The following is a 16,002-nucleotide window of genomic DNA, read 5'->3' as shown; positions in this document are numbered from 1 at the left end:
AAAAAAAAAAAAAAAAAAAAAAAAAAATTGGATAGCTTTGTTATAGAATTATGTATACTTTATTAGATAGTATCATTCAATTTTCCAAAGTAGTAGAACCATTTTACAATTCAACCAACAGTGTGTGAGAGTGCTGCTTTATATCCTTGTCTGGTATTGATACGATCTGTCTTTTCCATGTTAGCATGTAATAGTATCCCACTGTGTTTATAATTTGCATTTCCCTAATGATTAATGATGTTGAGCACCTTTTTTTTTTTTTTTAACATTTCTTAGTTATTTGGATAATCTCTTTTTTTAAATTATACTTTAAGTTTTGGCATACCTTTTTTGTAAAGTTCCTCTTAATGTCTGTTACTCATTTGTCTGTTTGGATATCTGTCTTTTACTTTTGATTTTTTAAACTTACTGTTTTTTACTTACAGTTTTTAAATATATTCTGGATTGAAGTCCATTGTAGATAATAAATTGCAAGTATCTCACCATATGTATCAAATTTTTAACTTGAATTATACTTTTTAATGAAAAAACTTTCTATTTTTACATATAGTCTAATCAGTCTTCTCTTTTATGGTGGAGTGTTTGAGAAGGGATAATCTGTGCAGCAAACCACCATAGCACACGTTTATCTAAGTAACAAACCTGGATCTCCTGCGCATGTATCCCTGAACTTAAAAGAAGAGAAATCCTTGCATACACCAAGGCCATGAAAAATTTTCCTATCTTACTTTTTAGGAACTTTGTTATTTTACTTTCACATTTAGATCTACAATCCATGATGTAGGTTAAGGGTGACAATTCAGTTTTTTTCTAAGTGGATATTCAGCACCATTTAGTAATAAGAATATAGTTTTCTCATAGCAGTGTAAGGCTATCTTATTCATAAATCAAAGACCATACATGTGATTGTATATCTGGGCTATTTAATCTGTTTCCTTATTGTTGTTTTGTGTGTGTCTCCTTGCACCAGTATTCTACTCTCTTAATATCTTCAATGTATCTTATATCTGAAGTGTAAATCCTTCACATTTTATTTACTTTTTTATGATTGCCCTGGCTATTCTTGGCCTTTTGTATTTCCATATATATTTAGAATCAAACTTTAATCCACCCCCAATACTGCTGGGGTTTTTATTGAATCTAGATCTTTTTTTTCAATTTATTAAACCTTAAGTTCTGGGATACATGTGCAGAATGTGAAGGTTTGTTACATAGGTATACATGTGCCATGATGCACCCATCAACCCATCATCTAGGTTTTAAGCCTTGCATGCATTAGGTATTTGCCCCACCCCCCCGACAGGCCCTGGCGTGTGATGTTCCCCTCCCTGTGCCCATGTGTTCTCATTGTTCAACTCCCACTTATGAGTGAGAACATGCGATGTTTGGTCTTCTATTCCTGTGTTAGTTTGCTGAGAATCCTGCTTTCCAGCTTCATCCATGTCCCTGGAAAGAACATAAACTCATTCTTTTTTATAGCTGTAGTATTCCATGGTGTATACGTGCCGCATTTTCTTTATCCAGTCTATCATTGATGGGCATTTGGGTTGGTTCCAAATCTTTGCTATTGTGAATAGCACTGCAATAAATGTATAAGTGCATGTGTCTTTATAATAGAATGATTTATAATCCTCTCGGTATATACCCAGTAATGGGATTGCTGGGTCAAATGCTATTTCTGGTTCTAGATTCTTGAGGAATCACCACACTGTCTTCCACAATGGCTGAACTAATTTACACTCCACCAACAGTGTAAAAGCATTTCTATTTCTCCACATCCTCTCCAGCATCTGTTGTTTCTTGACTTTTTAGTGATCACCATTTTAACTGGCATGAGATGGTATCTCATTGTGGTTATTATTTGCATTTCTCTAATGACCAGTGATGATGAGCTTTTTTTTTTCATACGTTTGTTGGCTACATAAATGTCTTCCTTTGAGAAATGCCCTTTGCCCAATTTTTGATGGAGTTTTTTTTTTTTCTTGTAAATTTAAGTTCCTTATAGATTCTGGATATTAGACCTTTGTCAGATAGATAGATTGCAAAAATTTTCTCCCATTCTCTAGGTTACCAGTTCACTCTGATGATAGTTTATTTTGCTGTGCAGAAGCTCTTTAGTTTAATTAGATCCCAGTTGTCAATTTTGGCTTTGTTGCCATTGCTTTTGGTGTTTTAGTCATGAAGTCTTTGTCCATGTGTATGTTCTGAATGATATTGCCTAGGTTTTCTTCTAGGGCTTTATGGTTTTAGGATTTATGTTTAAGTCTTTAATCCATCTTGAGTTAATTTTTGTATAAGGTGTAAGGAAGGGGAACAGTTTCAGTTTTCTGCATATGGCTAGCCAATTTTCACAGCACCATTTATTGAACAGGGAATCCTTTCCCATTGTTTATTTTGTTAGGTTTGTCAAAGATCAGATGGTCGTAGATATGTGTCTGTTCTGTTCCATTGCTCTATATATCTGTTTCAGTATGAGTACCATTCTGTTTTGGTTACTGTAGCCTTGTATAGTTTGAAGTCAGGTAGCGTGATGCCTACAGCTTTGTTCTTTTTGCTTAGGATTGTCTTGGTTATAAGGGCTCTTTTTTGGTTCCATATGACATTTAAAGTAGTTTTTTCTAATTCTGTGAAGAAAGTTTATGGTATCTTGTTGGAAATAGCATTGAACCTATAAATTACTTTGAGCAGTATGGCCATTTTCATGATATTGATTCTTCCTATCCATGATCATGGAATTTTTTTTTCATTGGTTAGTGTCATCTCTTATTTCCTTGAGCAGTGATTTATAGTTCTCCTTGAAGTGGTCTTTCACATCCCTTGCAAATTGTATTCGTAGGTATTTTATTCTCTTTGTAGCAATTGTGAATGGGTGTTCACGCATGATTTTCTCTCTGTCTATTATTGGTGTATAGGAATGCTTGTGACTTTCGCACATTGATTTTGAATCCTGAGACTGCTGAAGTTGCTTATCAGCTTAAGGAGATTTGGGGCTGAGACGACAGGGTTTTCTAAATATATAATCATGCCATCTGCAAACAGACACCTTTACTTTCTCTCTTTTTATTTAAATACCCTTTATTTCTTTCTCTTGTCTGATTGTCCTGACCAGAACTTCCAATACTATGTTGAATAGGAGTGGTGAGAGAGGGCACCTTTGTCTTGTGCAGGTTTTCAAAGGGAGTGCTTTGAGCTTTTGTCCATTCAATATGATACTGGCTATGTGTTTGTCATAAATATTTCTTATTTTGAGATATGCTCCATCAATACAAACAGTTTATTGAGTGTTTGTAGCATGAAGGGGTGTTGAATTTTATCAAAGGCCTTTTCTGCATCTGTTGAGATAATCATGTGGTTTTTGTCATTGATTCTGTTTACGTGATGGATTATATTTATTGATTTGCATATGTTGAACCAACCTTGCATCCTAGGGATGAAGCCAACTTGATCCTGGTGGACAAGTTTTTATTGTGCTGCTGAATTCAGTTTGCCAGTATTTTATTGAGAATTTTTGCATCTATGTTCATCAGAGATGTTAACCTGAAATTTTCTTTTGTGTGTGTGTGTTTCTCTGCCAGGTTTTGGTATCAGGATGATGCTGGCCTCATAAAATGAGTTAGGGAGAAGTCCCTGTTTTTCAATTGTTTGGAATCGTTTCAGAAGGAATGGTACCAGCTCCTCTTTGTACCTCTCATGGAGTTCAGCTGTCAATCCATCTGGTTCTGGGCTTTTTTTGGTTGGTAGGCTATTAAATACTGCCTCAATTTCAGAACTTGTTATTGGTCTATTCAGGGATTTGAATTCTTCCTAGTTTCGTCTAGGGAGGGTGTATATGTCCAGCAATTTACCCACTTTTTCTAGATTTTCTAGTTTATTTGCATAGAAGTGTTTATAGTATTCTCTGATTGTAGTTTGTATTTCTGTGGGATCAGTGGTGATATCACCTTTATCATTTTTTATTGCGTCTATTTGATTCTTCTTCTTTATTATTTTGGCTAATGGTCTACTTTGTTAATCTTTTCAAAAAACCAGCTCCTGGATTCATTGATTCTTTGAAGGGTTTTTTGTGTCTCTACCTTCTTCAGCTCTGCTGTGATCTTAGTTATTTCTTGTCTTCTGCTAGCTTTTGAGTTTGTTTGCTCTTGCTTCTCTAGTTCTTTTAATTGCTTTATGAAGTTCTCATGCTGTTTTTAGCTCCATCAGGTTGTATATGTTCTTCTCTAAACAGTTATTCTAGTCTGCAGTTCCTGTAACCTTTTTATCAAGGTTCTTAGCTTGCTTGCATTGGGCTAGAACATGCTCCTTTAGCTTGGAGGAGTTTGTTATTACCCACCTCCTGAAGCCTACTTCTGTCAATTTGTCAAACTCATTCTGCATCCAGTTTTGTGCCCTTGCTGGAGAGGACTTGCAATGATTTGGAGAAGAGGCATTCTGGTTTTTGGATTTTTCAGTATTTTTGTGCTAGTTCTTCTCCATCTTCATGGATTTATCTACCTTTGAGTTTTGATGCTGATGGTTTTTGGATGGGGTTTTTCTGTGGGTGTCCTTTCTGTTGATGCTGATGTTATTGCTTTCTGCTTGTTAATTTTCCTTCTAACAATCAGGCCCCTCTTCTGCAGGTCTGCTGGAGTTTGCTAGAGGTCCACTCCAGACCCTGTTTGCTTGGGTATCACCAGCAGAGGCTGCAGAACAGCAAACATTGCTACCTGCTCCTTCCTCTGGAAGTTTTGTCCCAGACAGGCACCAGCCTGATGCTGGCTGGAGCTCTCCTGTATGAGGTGTCTGTTGACCCCCGCTGGGAAATGTCTCCCAGTTAGGAGGCACAGAGGGTCAGGGGCCCATTTGAGGAGGCAGTCTGTCCCTTAGCCAAGCTTGAGCACTGTGCAGGGAGATCTGCTTCTCTCTTTAGAGCCAGCAGGCAGGAACGTTTAAGTCTGCTGAAGCTGCGCCCACAGCTGCCCCTTCCCCCAGATGCTCTGTCCCAGGAAGATAGGAGTTTTATCTGTAAGCCCCTGACTGGGGCTGCTGCCTTTCTTTCAGATATGCCCTGCCCATTGAGGAGGAATCTAGAGAAACAGTCTGGCCCAAGACACTGCCATACTGCAATGAGTTCCACACAGAGTTAACACTGTGAGGAGAAAACTGCCTACTCAAGCCTCAGTAATGGCAGATGCCCATTCCCCCACCAAGCTCCATCGTCCTAGGCTGACGTCAGACTGCTGTGCTGGCAGTGAGAATCTCAAGCCAGTGGTTCTTAGCTTGCTGGACACTGTGGGACTGATACCTGATGAACGAGACCACTTGGCTTTGTGGCTTCAGCCCCCTTTCCAGGAGATTGAACGGTTCTGCCTTGCTGGGGTTCCAGGCACCACTGGAGTATGAAAAAAAAACTCCTGCAGCTAGCTCAGTGTCTTCCTGAACAGCCGCCCAGTTTTGTGCTTGAAACCCTGATGGTGTAGGCACACAAAGGAGCCTTCTGCTCTGTGGGTTGCAAAAATGTGGGAAAAGCATAGTATCTGGGCTGGGTAGCACAGTGTGTCATGGCACAGTCCCTCTCTGCTTCCCTTGGCTAGGGGAGGGAGCCCTCCCAGCTATGCACTTCCTGAGTGAGGCACACCTACCCTGCTTCTGCTTGCCCACTGTAAGCTGCACCCACCAACCAACCAGCCTCAGTGAGATGAACTAGGTACCTCAGTTGGAAATGCAGAAATCACCCACATTCTGCATTGATCTCGCAGGGAGTTGCAGACTGGAGCTCTTCCTATTCAGCCATCTTGCTGCACCCTATGAATCTAGATCAATTTGTAGAGAATGGATATATTTACAATTTTGAGCTTTTCAGTTAATGACAATAAGTGGTATGCTGGTAAGATGGCTCTCTGTAAAACACTACCACTTGATTTGTAGCATTTTTCAACTTCAATGATGTAAATTGTCTCACCATGGCTGATTTCCATTGGTAAACAATTTAAAAATCAAGTTCACAAAACTCAATATTTAATAATCAGTTGTCATGATTGAATTCAGGTTGGTGGTACACCATTAAAAATGGTTCATCACTAAGTTTATTTCGGTTAACTTGATTTTCCTTTTTTGTTAGATTTACTCCTAGGTATTTTTTACTTTGTATGTAATTGTGAATGGTATATATCTGTATCTATGTGTATCTCATTATTGCTGAATTATGGTTTTCTAGGACTTTGTACCTTTTTTAAATATTAGAACTAATTACATAATGTTTAGTATCCTCCTATTATCTTTTAAGTATTTGTAGGATCTGTGGTGGTCTTATTTGTCGTTGGTTATATTTCCTCCCTTTTTTTCTTTTGTCAATCTTAGTACAGGTATCTATCAACTTTGTTAGTCTTTCCAAAACACAATTTTTTTTTCTGTGTTCATTCTCTCTATGTAAGGTTTGTTTTTTGTTTCTGTAATTCCTGCTTTTGTCTTTATTACTATTTTCTTCTACTTTTGCGAGGTTTAATTTGCTATTTTTTTCTAACATTTTGAGATAGAATTTTAGATTATTGGTCTTTTTATCTTTTTTAGCATATGCATTTAAGACTAAATTCCCTTGTCAGCACATCTTTACCTTATTCCACAAGTTTTAATATGTAATATTATCATTGTCATTAAAGATATATTCTAACTTTTTGTGGTTTGTGTTTTGACACATGAATTATTTAGAAATACACATTAATTTTCAAATATATGGGAGTTTTCTTAGCAGTTCTTTACTATTGATTTCTAGTTTAATTCCCTACCATAAATAGCACATTTATTTGTACCACTTGTCTTTGCCATTATGCTAATTTAAAATGATATACGTTTTATATAACTGTCTGCAGTACTATTTTATAACCATCACTGTGGGAACACCTCTTTTACTAGGGTTGAAGGAATACTATTCATCCTCTGTATCTGCAATTGACTGCTTGTTGTTTAACAAATACCATTATTTACCTTAATTCTGCTTTTATAATTTGGAACTAACAATATTTTTTAAAATTTTATTTTCCTCTATGTTTTTTGTTTTGAAGGAGGAGAAGTTGACTTCAATGACCTGGAAAATGTCCTGCAAAATATGGGGATAGAGCTCACATCTAGAGAACAGTTGGAGCTAGAGAAATTACTTCCAATTGATGGTGGGCATTTCAAATAGTAGTATTCTTCAAGGGAGTTAATGTAGTCATCAAGGGTGTCATTCCACATTATACATATCAGTAGATCTTGAAGTAATTAGGAATATATCCTCAGAATTTACATTATTTAGTAACCTATGTTTGTTGTACATTGTTTATAAATTGGGAATTATAAAATATTCATACTTTCATAGGTAACTATTTTTAATATTTAGGAATACAAAAATTGTCTAATAAAATATACATAACTATAAATCTTCCCATCAGGGCTAAGGAATTAATATTGATGGTTATCTTTCATCCTATTGAGTTGTGTTGGGTTAAGACCTATAGGAAACAGGAGGAGGAGAAATATATAGATGTATGGGCGAGTGGAGAAAAAAAGAATAAAGTCAGAAAAGGTATACTTTCTTTGCTTTACCCTAGTTGGTATAAATAATTTTCTCAGATGCTAAAGAACTGACAGATTTACCATAACAAACCACATTGCCATGTATGTACCTATGCAACAGTCTTGCATGTTCTTCACATGTACCCCAAAACCTAAAATGCAATAAAATATATATTAAAAAAAAGAAAGAAAACAATCCTATGCATAACTAATAAAAATGCTTAGGAATAAAAAAAAATTTGTCTACATTTTAATTTTATTATTTTAGAAGATATTAAGTAAATTTTAAGAACAAATTATTTTGTGGTCTGTATTTCTGAACTTAAGAGATTTCTGTATTGCTTTTGTATATATATTTTCCATATTACATAAATTATGTATTTTCTTACAGCTAATGGAAAAATATATAAGAATAGGTTGCTGAACTGTGTGAAATATATAAAAGGTAAGTGATCGCAAATTGAGAAAGCAGATTAATTGAGGTACTTGTGTTATGCTTTTGTTTTTTCCTCACCACTAAATTTTGCTATCAATCTCATATATATTCTCATAATTAATTTTAATATATATACATGTTCACATTGGTTTATAATTTTCCATGTTTTATTTTTAAAATTTATTCTAGCTAACTTAGATTTTTCTCAATTTTGGCTATGGAAATAATAAAATTTAGTCTTACATATCAAAATTTTAGAGAAGCTAGTATATCTTGAGATACAGTGAGCAAACAGAACCTTATTTGTATGGATACTTATGTTAAAAACGATTTGAAAAATTGCTATATTTCTGCCATAAATAACCTGAGTGGTTTATCAACTTTCAACATGCTGCTTATGTGGGCTTATTTTGGATATTGGATATAAATGAATACATTAATTTTAGTTCATTAATGGCCCTCTTTAAGCACTTAAGTGTCCCTGGGCTCTTCTTTATAATAAAATTGATAATCATGATGTATAAAAATTAATATTTATGACATTTTGACTTTTGTTTCAATTGCTTCATATCTTTCCCTTTTATAGAGTTGCAAGTCAATGTTCATGACATTGACAGTATACTCGGAAACATGGCACTCAAACTCCCAGCTGAGGAACTTAACGATCAGACCTCAAATCTACCAGTGAATGGTAAGAAACTTAATAGCTTTCCACCCTCAAGCAAATTTTGGATTCTTAATAGCTTTGCACCCTAAAGAGAATTTTGGCTAATATTTTTGATCGTACTTATTTGGCTTAGATGAAAATGATTTTTTTCCTCTTAACGTATTAATCTAAAGTTAGTACTTTTAAATTTTTCATTCATTCACTCATTCATTTAACAATTTTTTATTAAGCACTACATATCAGGTGCTATGCTAAGTGCCAGAGATACAGTGGTAAGCAAAAATAGACATTGTCCTTGGCTTTGAGGGACTTAATATAAACAGTCCTTAGTGTACCAATAGTAGCTGAGAAAGTTGCTAGGGCCTTAGTCAAATTAATAGTTTTCATAAGAACTAAAGCTACCAGAGTTTCAGCCAATATGTACAACATTTCCCTACTTATTTATAGACATGGATTTTCAAATTGTTGAATCAGATTTTGTGAATCAAGGACAGAATTGTCTGTCTTAAAGAAAAAATTGGCCCGCAGCCCCGGAGTCAAAGCCAGTTCCCGGCCCAGTCCTGTCCTGCAGCAGCCTGCCTCCTCGTTCCTTTCAACATGAAAGATGCCGCTGTGTCCTTCGCCAAGGACTTCCTGGCAGGTGGAGTGGCCGCAGCCATCTCCAAGACGGCGGTAGCGCCTATCGAGCGGGTCAAGCTGCTGCTGCAGGTACAGCATGCCAGCAAGCAGATCACCGCAGATAAGCAATACAAGGGCATTATAGACTGCGTGGTCCGTATTCCCAAGGAGCAGGGAGTCCTGTCCTTCTGGCGCGGTAACCTGGCCAATGTCATCAGATACTTCCCCACCCAGGCTCTTAACTTCGCCTTCAAAGATAAATACAAGCAGATCTTCCTGGGTGGTGCGGACAAGAGGACTCAGTTTTGGAGCTACTTTGCAGGGAATCTGGCATCAGGCGGTGCTGCTGGGGTCACATCCTTGCGTTTTGTGTACCCTCTTGATTTTGCCCGTACCCATCTAGCAGCAGATGTGGGTAAAGCTGGAGCTGAAAGGGAATTACGAGACCTCAGCGACTGCCTGGTTAAGATCTACAAATCTGATGGGATTAAGGGCCTGTACCAAGGCTTTAACGTGTCTGTGCAGGGTATTATCATCTACCGAGCTGCCTACTTGGGTATCTATGACACTACAAAGGGAATGCTTCCGGATCCCAAGAACACTCACATCGTTATCAGCTGGATGATAGCACAGACTGTCACTGCTGTTGCCGGGTTGACTTCCTATCCATTTGAAACTGTTCGCCGCCGCATGATGATGCAGTCGGGGCGCAAAGGAACTGACATCATGTACACAGGCACACTTGGCTGCTGGAGGAAGATTGCTCGTGATGAAGGAGGCAAAGCTTTCTTCAAGGGTGCATGGTCCAATGTTCTCAGAGGCATGGGTGGTGCTTTTGTACTTGTCTTGTATGATGAAATCAAGAAATACACATAAGTTATTTTCTGGGAATTTTCCCCCTGTGAACAGGCATGTTGTATTATATAATGTATCTTGAACATTCTCGGCAGACTCCTGGCTGTCAGTTTATCTGTGGCAACTATTTACTGGTTGAAAATGGGAAGCAATAATATTCATCTGACCAGTTTTCTCTTAAAGCCATTTCCATGATGATGATGGGACTCAATTATATTTTTTATTTCAGTCACTCCTGATAAATAACAAATTTGGAGAAATAAAAATATCTAAAATAAAAAAAAGAAAAAAAGAAAAAATTGAATTAAAATTGAAGTGTGGTAAATCACAAAGTTATCTTTACTTTAAAGGAACTAAAATAGAATATATTAAGCTAGACATGGGCCAATAATACAAAACAATATTCCCTAGGAACATCTTACTGAACACTGTCTCTTATGTATAAAAATGTTTGTTCATATGTCTTGCATGCCATTTAGTTATAACTTTGCCATGGGTTGCATACTGTTTCACCATTGTCCTATGGAAAGCTCATTCCCTAAAAGATATCTTTATCAAATCATTGCTTCATTTTCAGTACTATTGATGTACCAATTAAAGACATGTAGTTAGATGTTAAATATATTGGAGAGTGACATCAGCAAGATGGCAGAATAGAGGTCCCTGCTCTAGTTCACCTCACAGAAACACCAGTTATCAACTATCCACAGACAAGAATGCCTTTGTGAAAAATCTCAGAACCTGAGAACAAGGCTAAAATGCATCCCCTTGGCATACAAAAATGGAGGAAAACTATATTAGAAAGGTAAGAGGAAAGGTTTCATTTTGTTGTAGCATAGCACCACACCAAAAGGGATCCCCTGAGCTGATGGTTTCTCTAGTGAGAAAAGAGATCCTAAAGTGAACATCAAGCTTCCCCAGTGTTCTGGAAAATTTTAAGTGGGCCAACTTTTGTCTTACCTCATGGAGACCAATGGGGGAATTGGCAGGGCTAGACAACCTGGGTCAGGTAGGAACAGAAAAAGGGATACATGGTTCACAGTGTGCTGACATTGGTGATGGCACTGCATTCTGCTGGCAGACATGCCCAACCAGGGAGCCCAGCCAGTGGCTTCCTGAAGCCTAATGGTCAGAAAATAGGTTGAATTTGAAGAGGTCTACATCAAGACACATTATAATTAAATTGTCAAAAGCCAAAGAAGAAGAATTTTGAAGGCATCAAAAGAAAAGTAAATTATCACATATAAGGGAGTCTCTATAAGACTAACAATGGTGCTTTTGGGGGCTTAATGTCAACAATCCTTAGTGTACCAATAGTAGCTGAGAAAGTTGGCTTTTAGGAGCTTAATATTTCTCAGCAGAAATATTGTAGAGAAGAAAATAATGGGATCATATATTCAAAATATGAAGAGAAAAAAAATCTGTTAACCAAGAATACTGTATCTGGCAAAGCTGCTGAAGGAGACAGAAATACTTTCCTGTATAAACAAAAGCTGAGGGATCTTATTATTATTAATTTATTGCCCTACAATAAATGCTTAAGGGAATTCTTTAAGCTAAAATGTAAGGATGCTAATTAACAACATAAAAGCATATGATTAAAACTTACTAATAAAAGTAAATATATATAGTCAAATCTGGAATTTTCTAATATTCTAATGGTGGTAGGTAAATCACTTTCAATACTAGTATAAAAGTTAAAATAAAGCATATTAAAAATTACTATAACTATAATTTATTAAAGGGAACACAATACAAAAATATATAAACCATAATATCAATCATCTAAAATGTGATGGGGAGGAAGTAAAAGCATAAAGTCTTTTTATTTACTATTGCCCAGGCTGGAGTGCAGTGGTGTGATCTGAACTCACTGCAACTGAGAGCCCACCCTGGCTCAAAGCAATCCTCCCACCTCAGCCTCCAAAGTAGCTAGGACTACAGGTGCACACCACCACACGTGGCTAATTTTTTTTATTTTTTGTAGAGATAGGGTTTCAGCATGTTGCCCAGGCTGGTCTTGAATTCCTGGGCACCAGCAATCTGCCCACCTTGGCCTCTCAAAGTGCTGGGATTACAGGTATGACCCACCATACTCAGCCCTTTGTATATGATTGAAGTTAAGTTGTCATCAACTTAAAATAGGATGTTATAAGATGTTTTATTTAAGCCTCATGGTAATCACAAAGGAAAAAACCTGTAGCAGATATGTAGAATATTAAAAGTAAGGAATCAAAGCACACCAGCACAAAAAGTCATCAAATCACAAAAGGAGATACAAGAGTTGGGTTAAACAGACTAACCTGGAATGTGGCAAAATCTTTAATTTATATTATATTTTTAAAAATCAAGGATGAGTTTCATAAACTTGGGTAACTACTCAAAGAATAGTAAAAAAATATATAATCACTCCTTGATATTTGTGGGAGATTGGTCCCTGGACCTCCCACAGATAGAAAAATTCATGGATGCTCAATTCCCTTATATAAAATGACATAGTATTTGCATGTAACCTATTCACATCCTCCCATATATTTTAAATCATGTCTAAATTACTTATTACCTAATGCAATGTAAATGATATGTGTTCAGTACAGGTACCACCCATTTAAAAAAATATTTTTGGCCTGTGGTTGGTTGAATCTGTAAATATGGAACCCAGAGATGTGGAGAGCTAACTGTGTAAACTAACAAGTTAATAAAGGGAAAAATGGAAAAATAAAATAATTCAAGAGAAGGGAAGAAGTAAATTTAAAAAGAGAGAATGAAAGCATAACAAGTTGGCAAATAAAGAAATAGTAAATGTTGATTTAACTAAAATAAAATATTATATTAAATATAAATGGGACAAATATTCAAATTAAAACAAAAAGATTGTGAGTTTAGATTTAAAATAATATATGCTGCTTATATGAGACACATCTTAAATATAAAGAAAAGTTGCAAGAAAAAGGATGGATACATAATACAAACACAAATGAAAATAAAACTGGTAAATTAATACCAAGCTAAGTAGATATTATGGCAAGATAAAGCAGCACATTGTAGCATGATAAAGGAGTTAATTCATGAGGAAGATAATCCAGTTCTAAATTTTTATGTTCCTAATAATGTAATTTCAAAATATATAAAGCACAGAATGACAAAACCTAATAGAGAAATAAATCCTCACCATAGAGATAACAACATATATCCTTCAGAAATTGCTAGAATAAGCAATCACAATTTATCAAGAATATTTGAACAACATAATTAACAGACAATTTACATATATAGAGCATTGATGTATGTTTCAGCAAAATTAAAACTTAAAAAAAACTGTTACCAGGATCTTCCCTGTGGATCATTAAGAAATAACTAGCTCTCCTGCCGTAAACAATTATTAAACTGGACAATATACATAAGGCTACTGTTTTCAAGGATTAGACAACAGAAAGCACAAGACTCTGATCCTTGAGAGAAGAAAAAATTATGAAGTGAGCCTAAGGACAATTTTCCAGTCACAGTTTAGGAAGCTAAAGCCCAGGAAGAACGCAGTTGTCACACGGAGCTGAGGCAGTTGTAGATTAGAGTTCAAGGCTGTTGAAGTGGATGGAATCTGATGGGCATAGTGCCAGTGAGAAGAGGGCTGAGTAGGATGTAAGGCAGAAGTCTATGGGGTTGGGGGCATGCTCTGAGTTCTGAGCCAAGGTTTAGATCGCAAGTGTTCAAAGTGATGCTACACTAGAAAGTGACTGCTACAGGACTGAAAGTGGAACAAAGGCACTAGGAAAAATACTTGGAGATGGATGAAAATGAAAACACAACATACCAAAACTGTGGAATGCAGTGAGAGTAGGACTCAGAGGAAAATTTGTAGATATAAATACTTACATTAAAAAAGATGGAAGAACTCAAATCAATAACCTCACATTGCACTTTGAGAACCTACAAAAGGAATAGCAAACTAAACACAATGCTGGTACAAGGAAGGAAATAAAGATTAAAGTGAAGATAAATAACACTTAGACATTTTGTAGAAAAACAATAGAGATATTAATGAAACCAAAACTGAATCCTTCAAAAAGATTAACAAAATTGACAAACCTTTAACTAGACTGACAAAGAAGAAAAGAGAAAAGATACAAATAACTAAAATCAGAGATGAAAGTGAGGTCATTACCACCAAAGTTACATAAATAGAAAGGTTTATAAGAGAACATTATGACAATTGTATGGCAACAGTATAATAACCATGATGAAATGGGGAAATTCCTAGAAACACAAATTACCTAAAATAACTCAAGAAGAAATATCAACAGGCCTATGACATGTAAAGAGATTGAATCAGTAACAAAAATTCTGTGTGTTTTGCAAATATAAGATCATATCATCCACAAGCAAGGATAATTTGACTTCCTCCTTTCCAGTTTGGATGTCCTTTATTCTTTAGTCTTGTCTAATTGCTTTAGCTAGGACTTCCAGTACTGTATTGAATAACAGTGGTGAAAGTGGGCATGTTTGTCATCATGTTCTGAATCTTAGAGGAAAGGTTTTCAGTTTTTCCTCACTCAGCATTATACTAGCTGTGGGTCTGTCATATATGGGTTTTATTATGTTAAGTTATGTTTTTCTTCTATCTCAAGTTTTTTGAGGGTTTATTTAGTCATGAAGGGATGTTGAACTTTACCAAATGCTTTTTCAGCATCAGCTGAAATGATCATATGTTTTTTGTCCTTTAGTCTGCTATTAGAATGTATCACCTTAATTGATTTGCATATGTTGAACCATCCTTGCATCCCAGGGATAAATCCCAGATGGTCATGATGAATGATCTTTTTAATGTATTGTTAAATTCAATTTGTTAATATTTTGTCGAGGATTTTTGCATCAGTATTAATCAGTGATATTGGTCTATAGTTTTCTTTTTTTATGTGTCTTTGTCTGATTTTGATATCAGGGTAATATAGACCTTGTAGAATGAATTTGGATGTATTTTCTTCTCCTCTATTTTTCAGAATACTTTGAGTAGGGTTGGTATTAGTTCTTTAAATGTTTGGTAGAATTTAGCAGGGAATACATCAGATCCAGGGATTTTCTTTGCTGGGAGAATTTTTATTATGACTTAATCTCATTACTTGTTACTGGTGTGTTCAGGTTTTGGATTTCTTCATGGTTCAATTTTGGTAGGTTGTATGTGTCTAGAAATTTGTCCATTCTTTCTAGATTTTCCAATGTATTGCCATTTTGTTGCTTATAGTAGCCACTAATGATCCTTTGAATTTCTTTGGTGACAGTTATCATGTCTTCTTTTTCATCTCTGATTTTATTTATTTGGACTTCATCTCTTTTATTCTTAGTTACTCTGGCTAATGGTTTGTTGATTAACTTTTTTTAAAAAACCAACTTTTTGTTTCATTGTTCTTTTCTATTTTCTTTATTTCAATTTCATTTATTTCTGCTCTAATATTTATCATTTCTTTTCTTCTCCCAATTTTGGGTTTGATTTTTTCTTGCTTTTCTAATTCTTTAAGATGCATTGTTAGATTATTTGAAGTTTTTCATTTTTGATGTGGCACTTACAGTGATAAGCTTCACTCTCAGTACTGCTTTTGCTATATCCCATAGGTTGTGGTATGTTGTGTTTCCATATCATTTTTTTCAAGAATTTTTAAAATTTTCTTCTTAATCTCTTCATTGACCCATGGTCATTCAGAAGCATATTGTTCAACTTCCATGTATTTGTACATTTTCCAAAATTCTTCTTGTTACGAATTTCTAATTTTATTCCATTGTTGTCAGATCTTCTGTATTATTTCAATTTTTTGAATGTTGTGAGACTTGTTTTGTGGCCTAACATATGGTCTATCCTTGAAAATAATCCATTTGCTGAAGAAAGAACATGTATTCTGCAGCC

At 35.6% G+C, this 16,002-nt stretch overlaps 1 protein-coding gene and 1 pseudogene across 2 annotated transcripts in view; both read left to right on the top strand.

Annotated features, from left to right (window-relative positions):
- EFCAB13 (EF-hand calcium binding domain 13) overlaps positions 1-16,002 on the top strand; it is a 237,660-nt gene that overhangs the window by 212,223 nt on the left and 9,435 nt on the right. The window contains exons 44-46 of the mRNA XM_032265955.1: positions 7,038-7,142; positions 7,922-7,975; positions 8,553-8,657. Coding sequence (XP_032121846.1) covers positions 7,038-7,142; positions 7,922-7,975; positions 8,553-8,657 — 264 coding nt within the window. The remainder of the gene's footprint in view (positions 1-7,037; positions 7,143-7,921; positions 7,976-8,552; positions 8,658-16,002) is intronic.
- On the top strand, positions 9,158-10,390 carry LOC116541642 (annotated as a pseudogene). The gene has a single exon (XR_004264881.1). The product of XR_004264881.1 is annotated as an ADP/ATP translocase 2 pseudogene (transcript).

The sequence above is a fragment of the Sapajus apella genome, unplaced genomic scaffold (assembly GCF_009761245.1).
Source record: "Sapajus apella isolate SASKATOON/1434 unplaced genomic scaffold, GSC_monkey_1.0 scaffold153, whole genome shotgun sequence".
NCBI classification, from domain to species: domain Eukaryota; kingdom Metazoa; phylum Chordata; class Mammalia; order Primates; family Cebidae; genus Sapajus; species Sapajus apella.
Note: the sequence above shows the minus strand (reverse complement) of the source record. Positions and strands in the feature narration are given on the sequence as shown.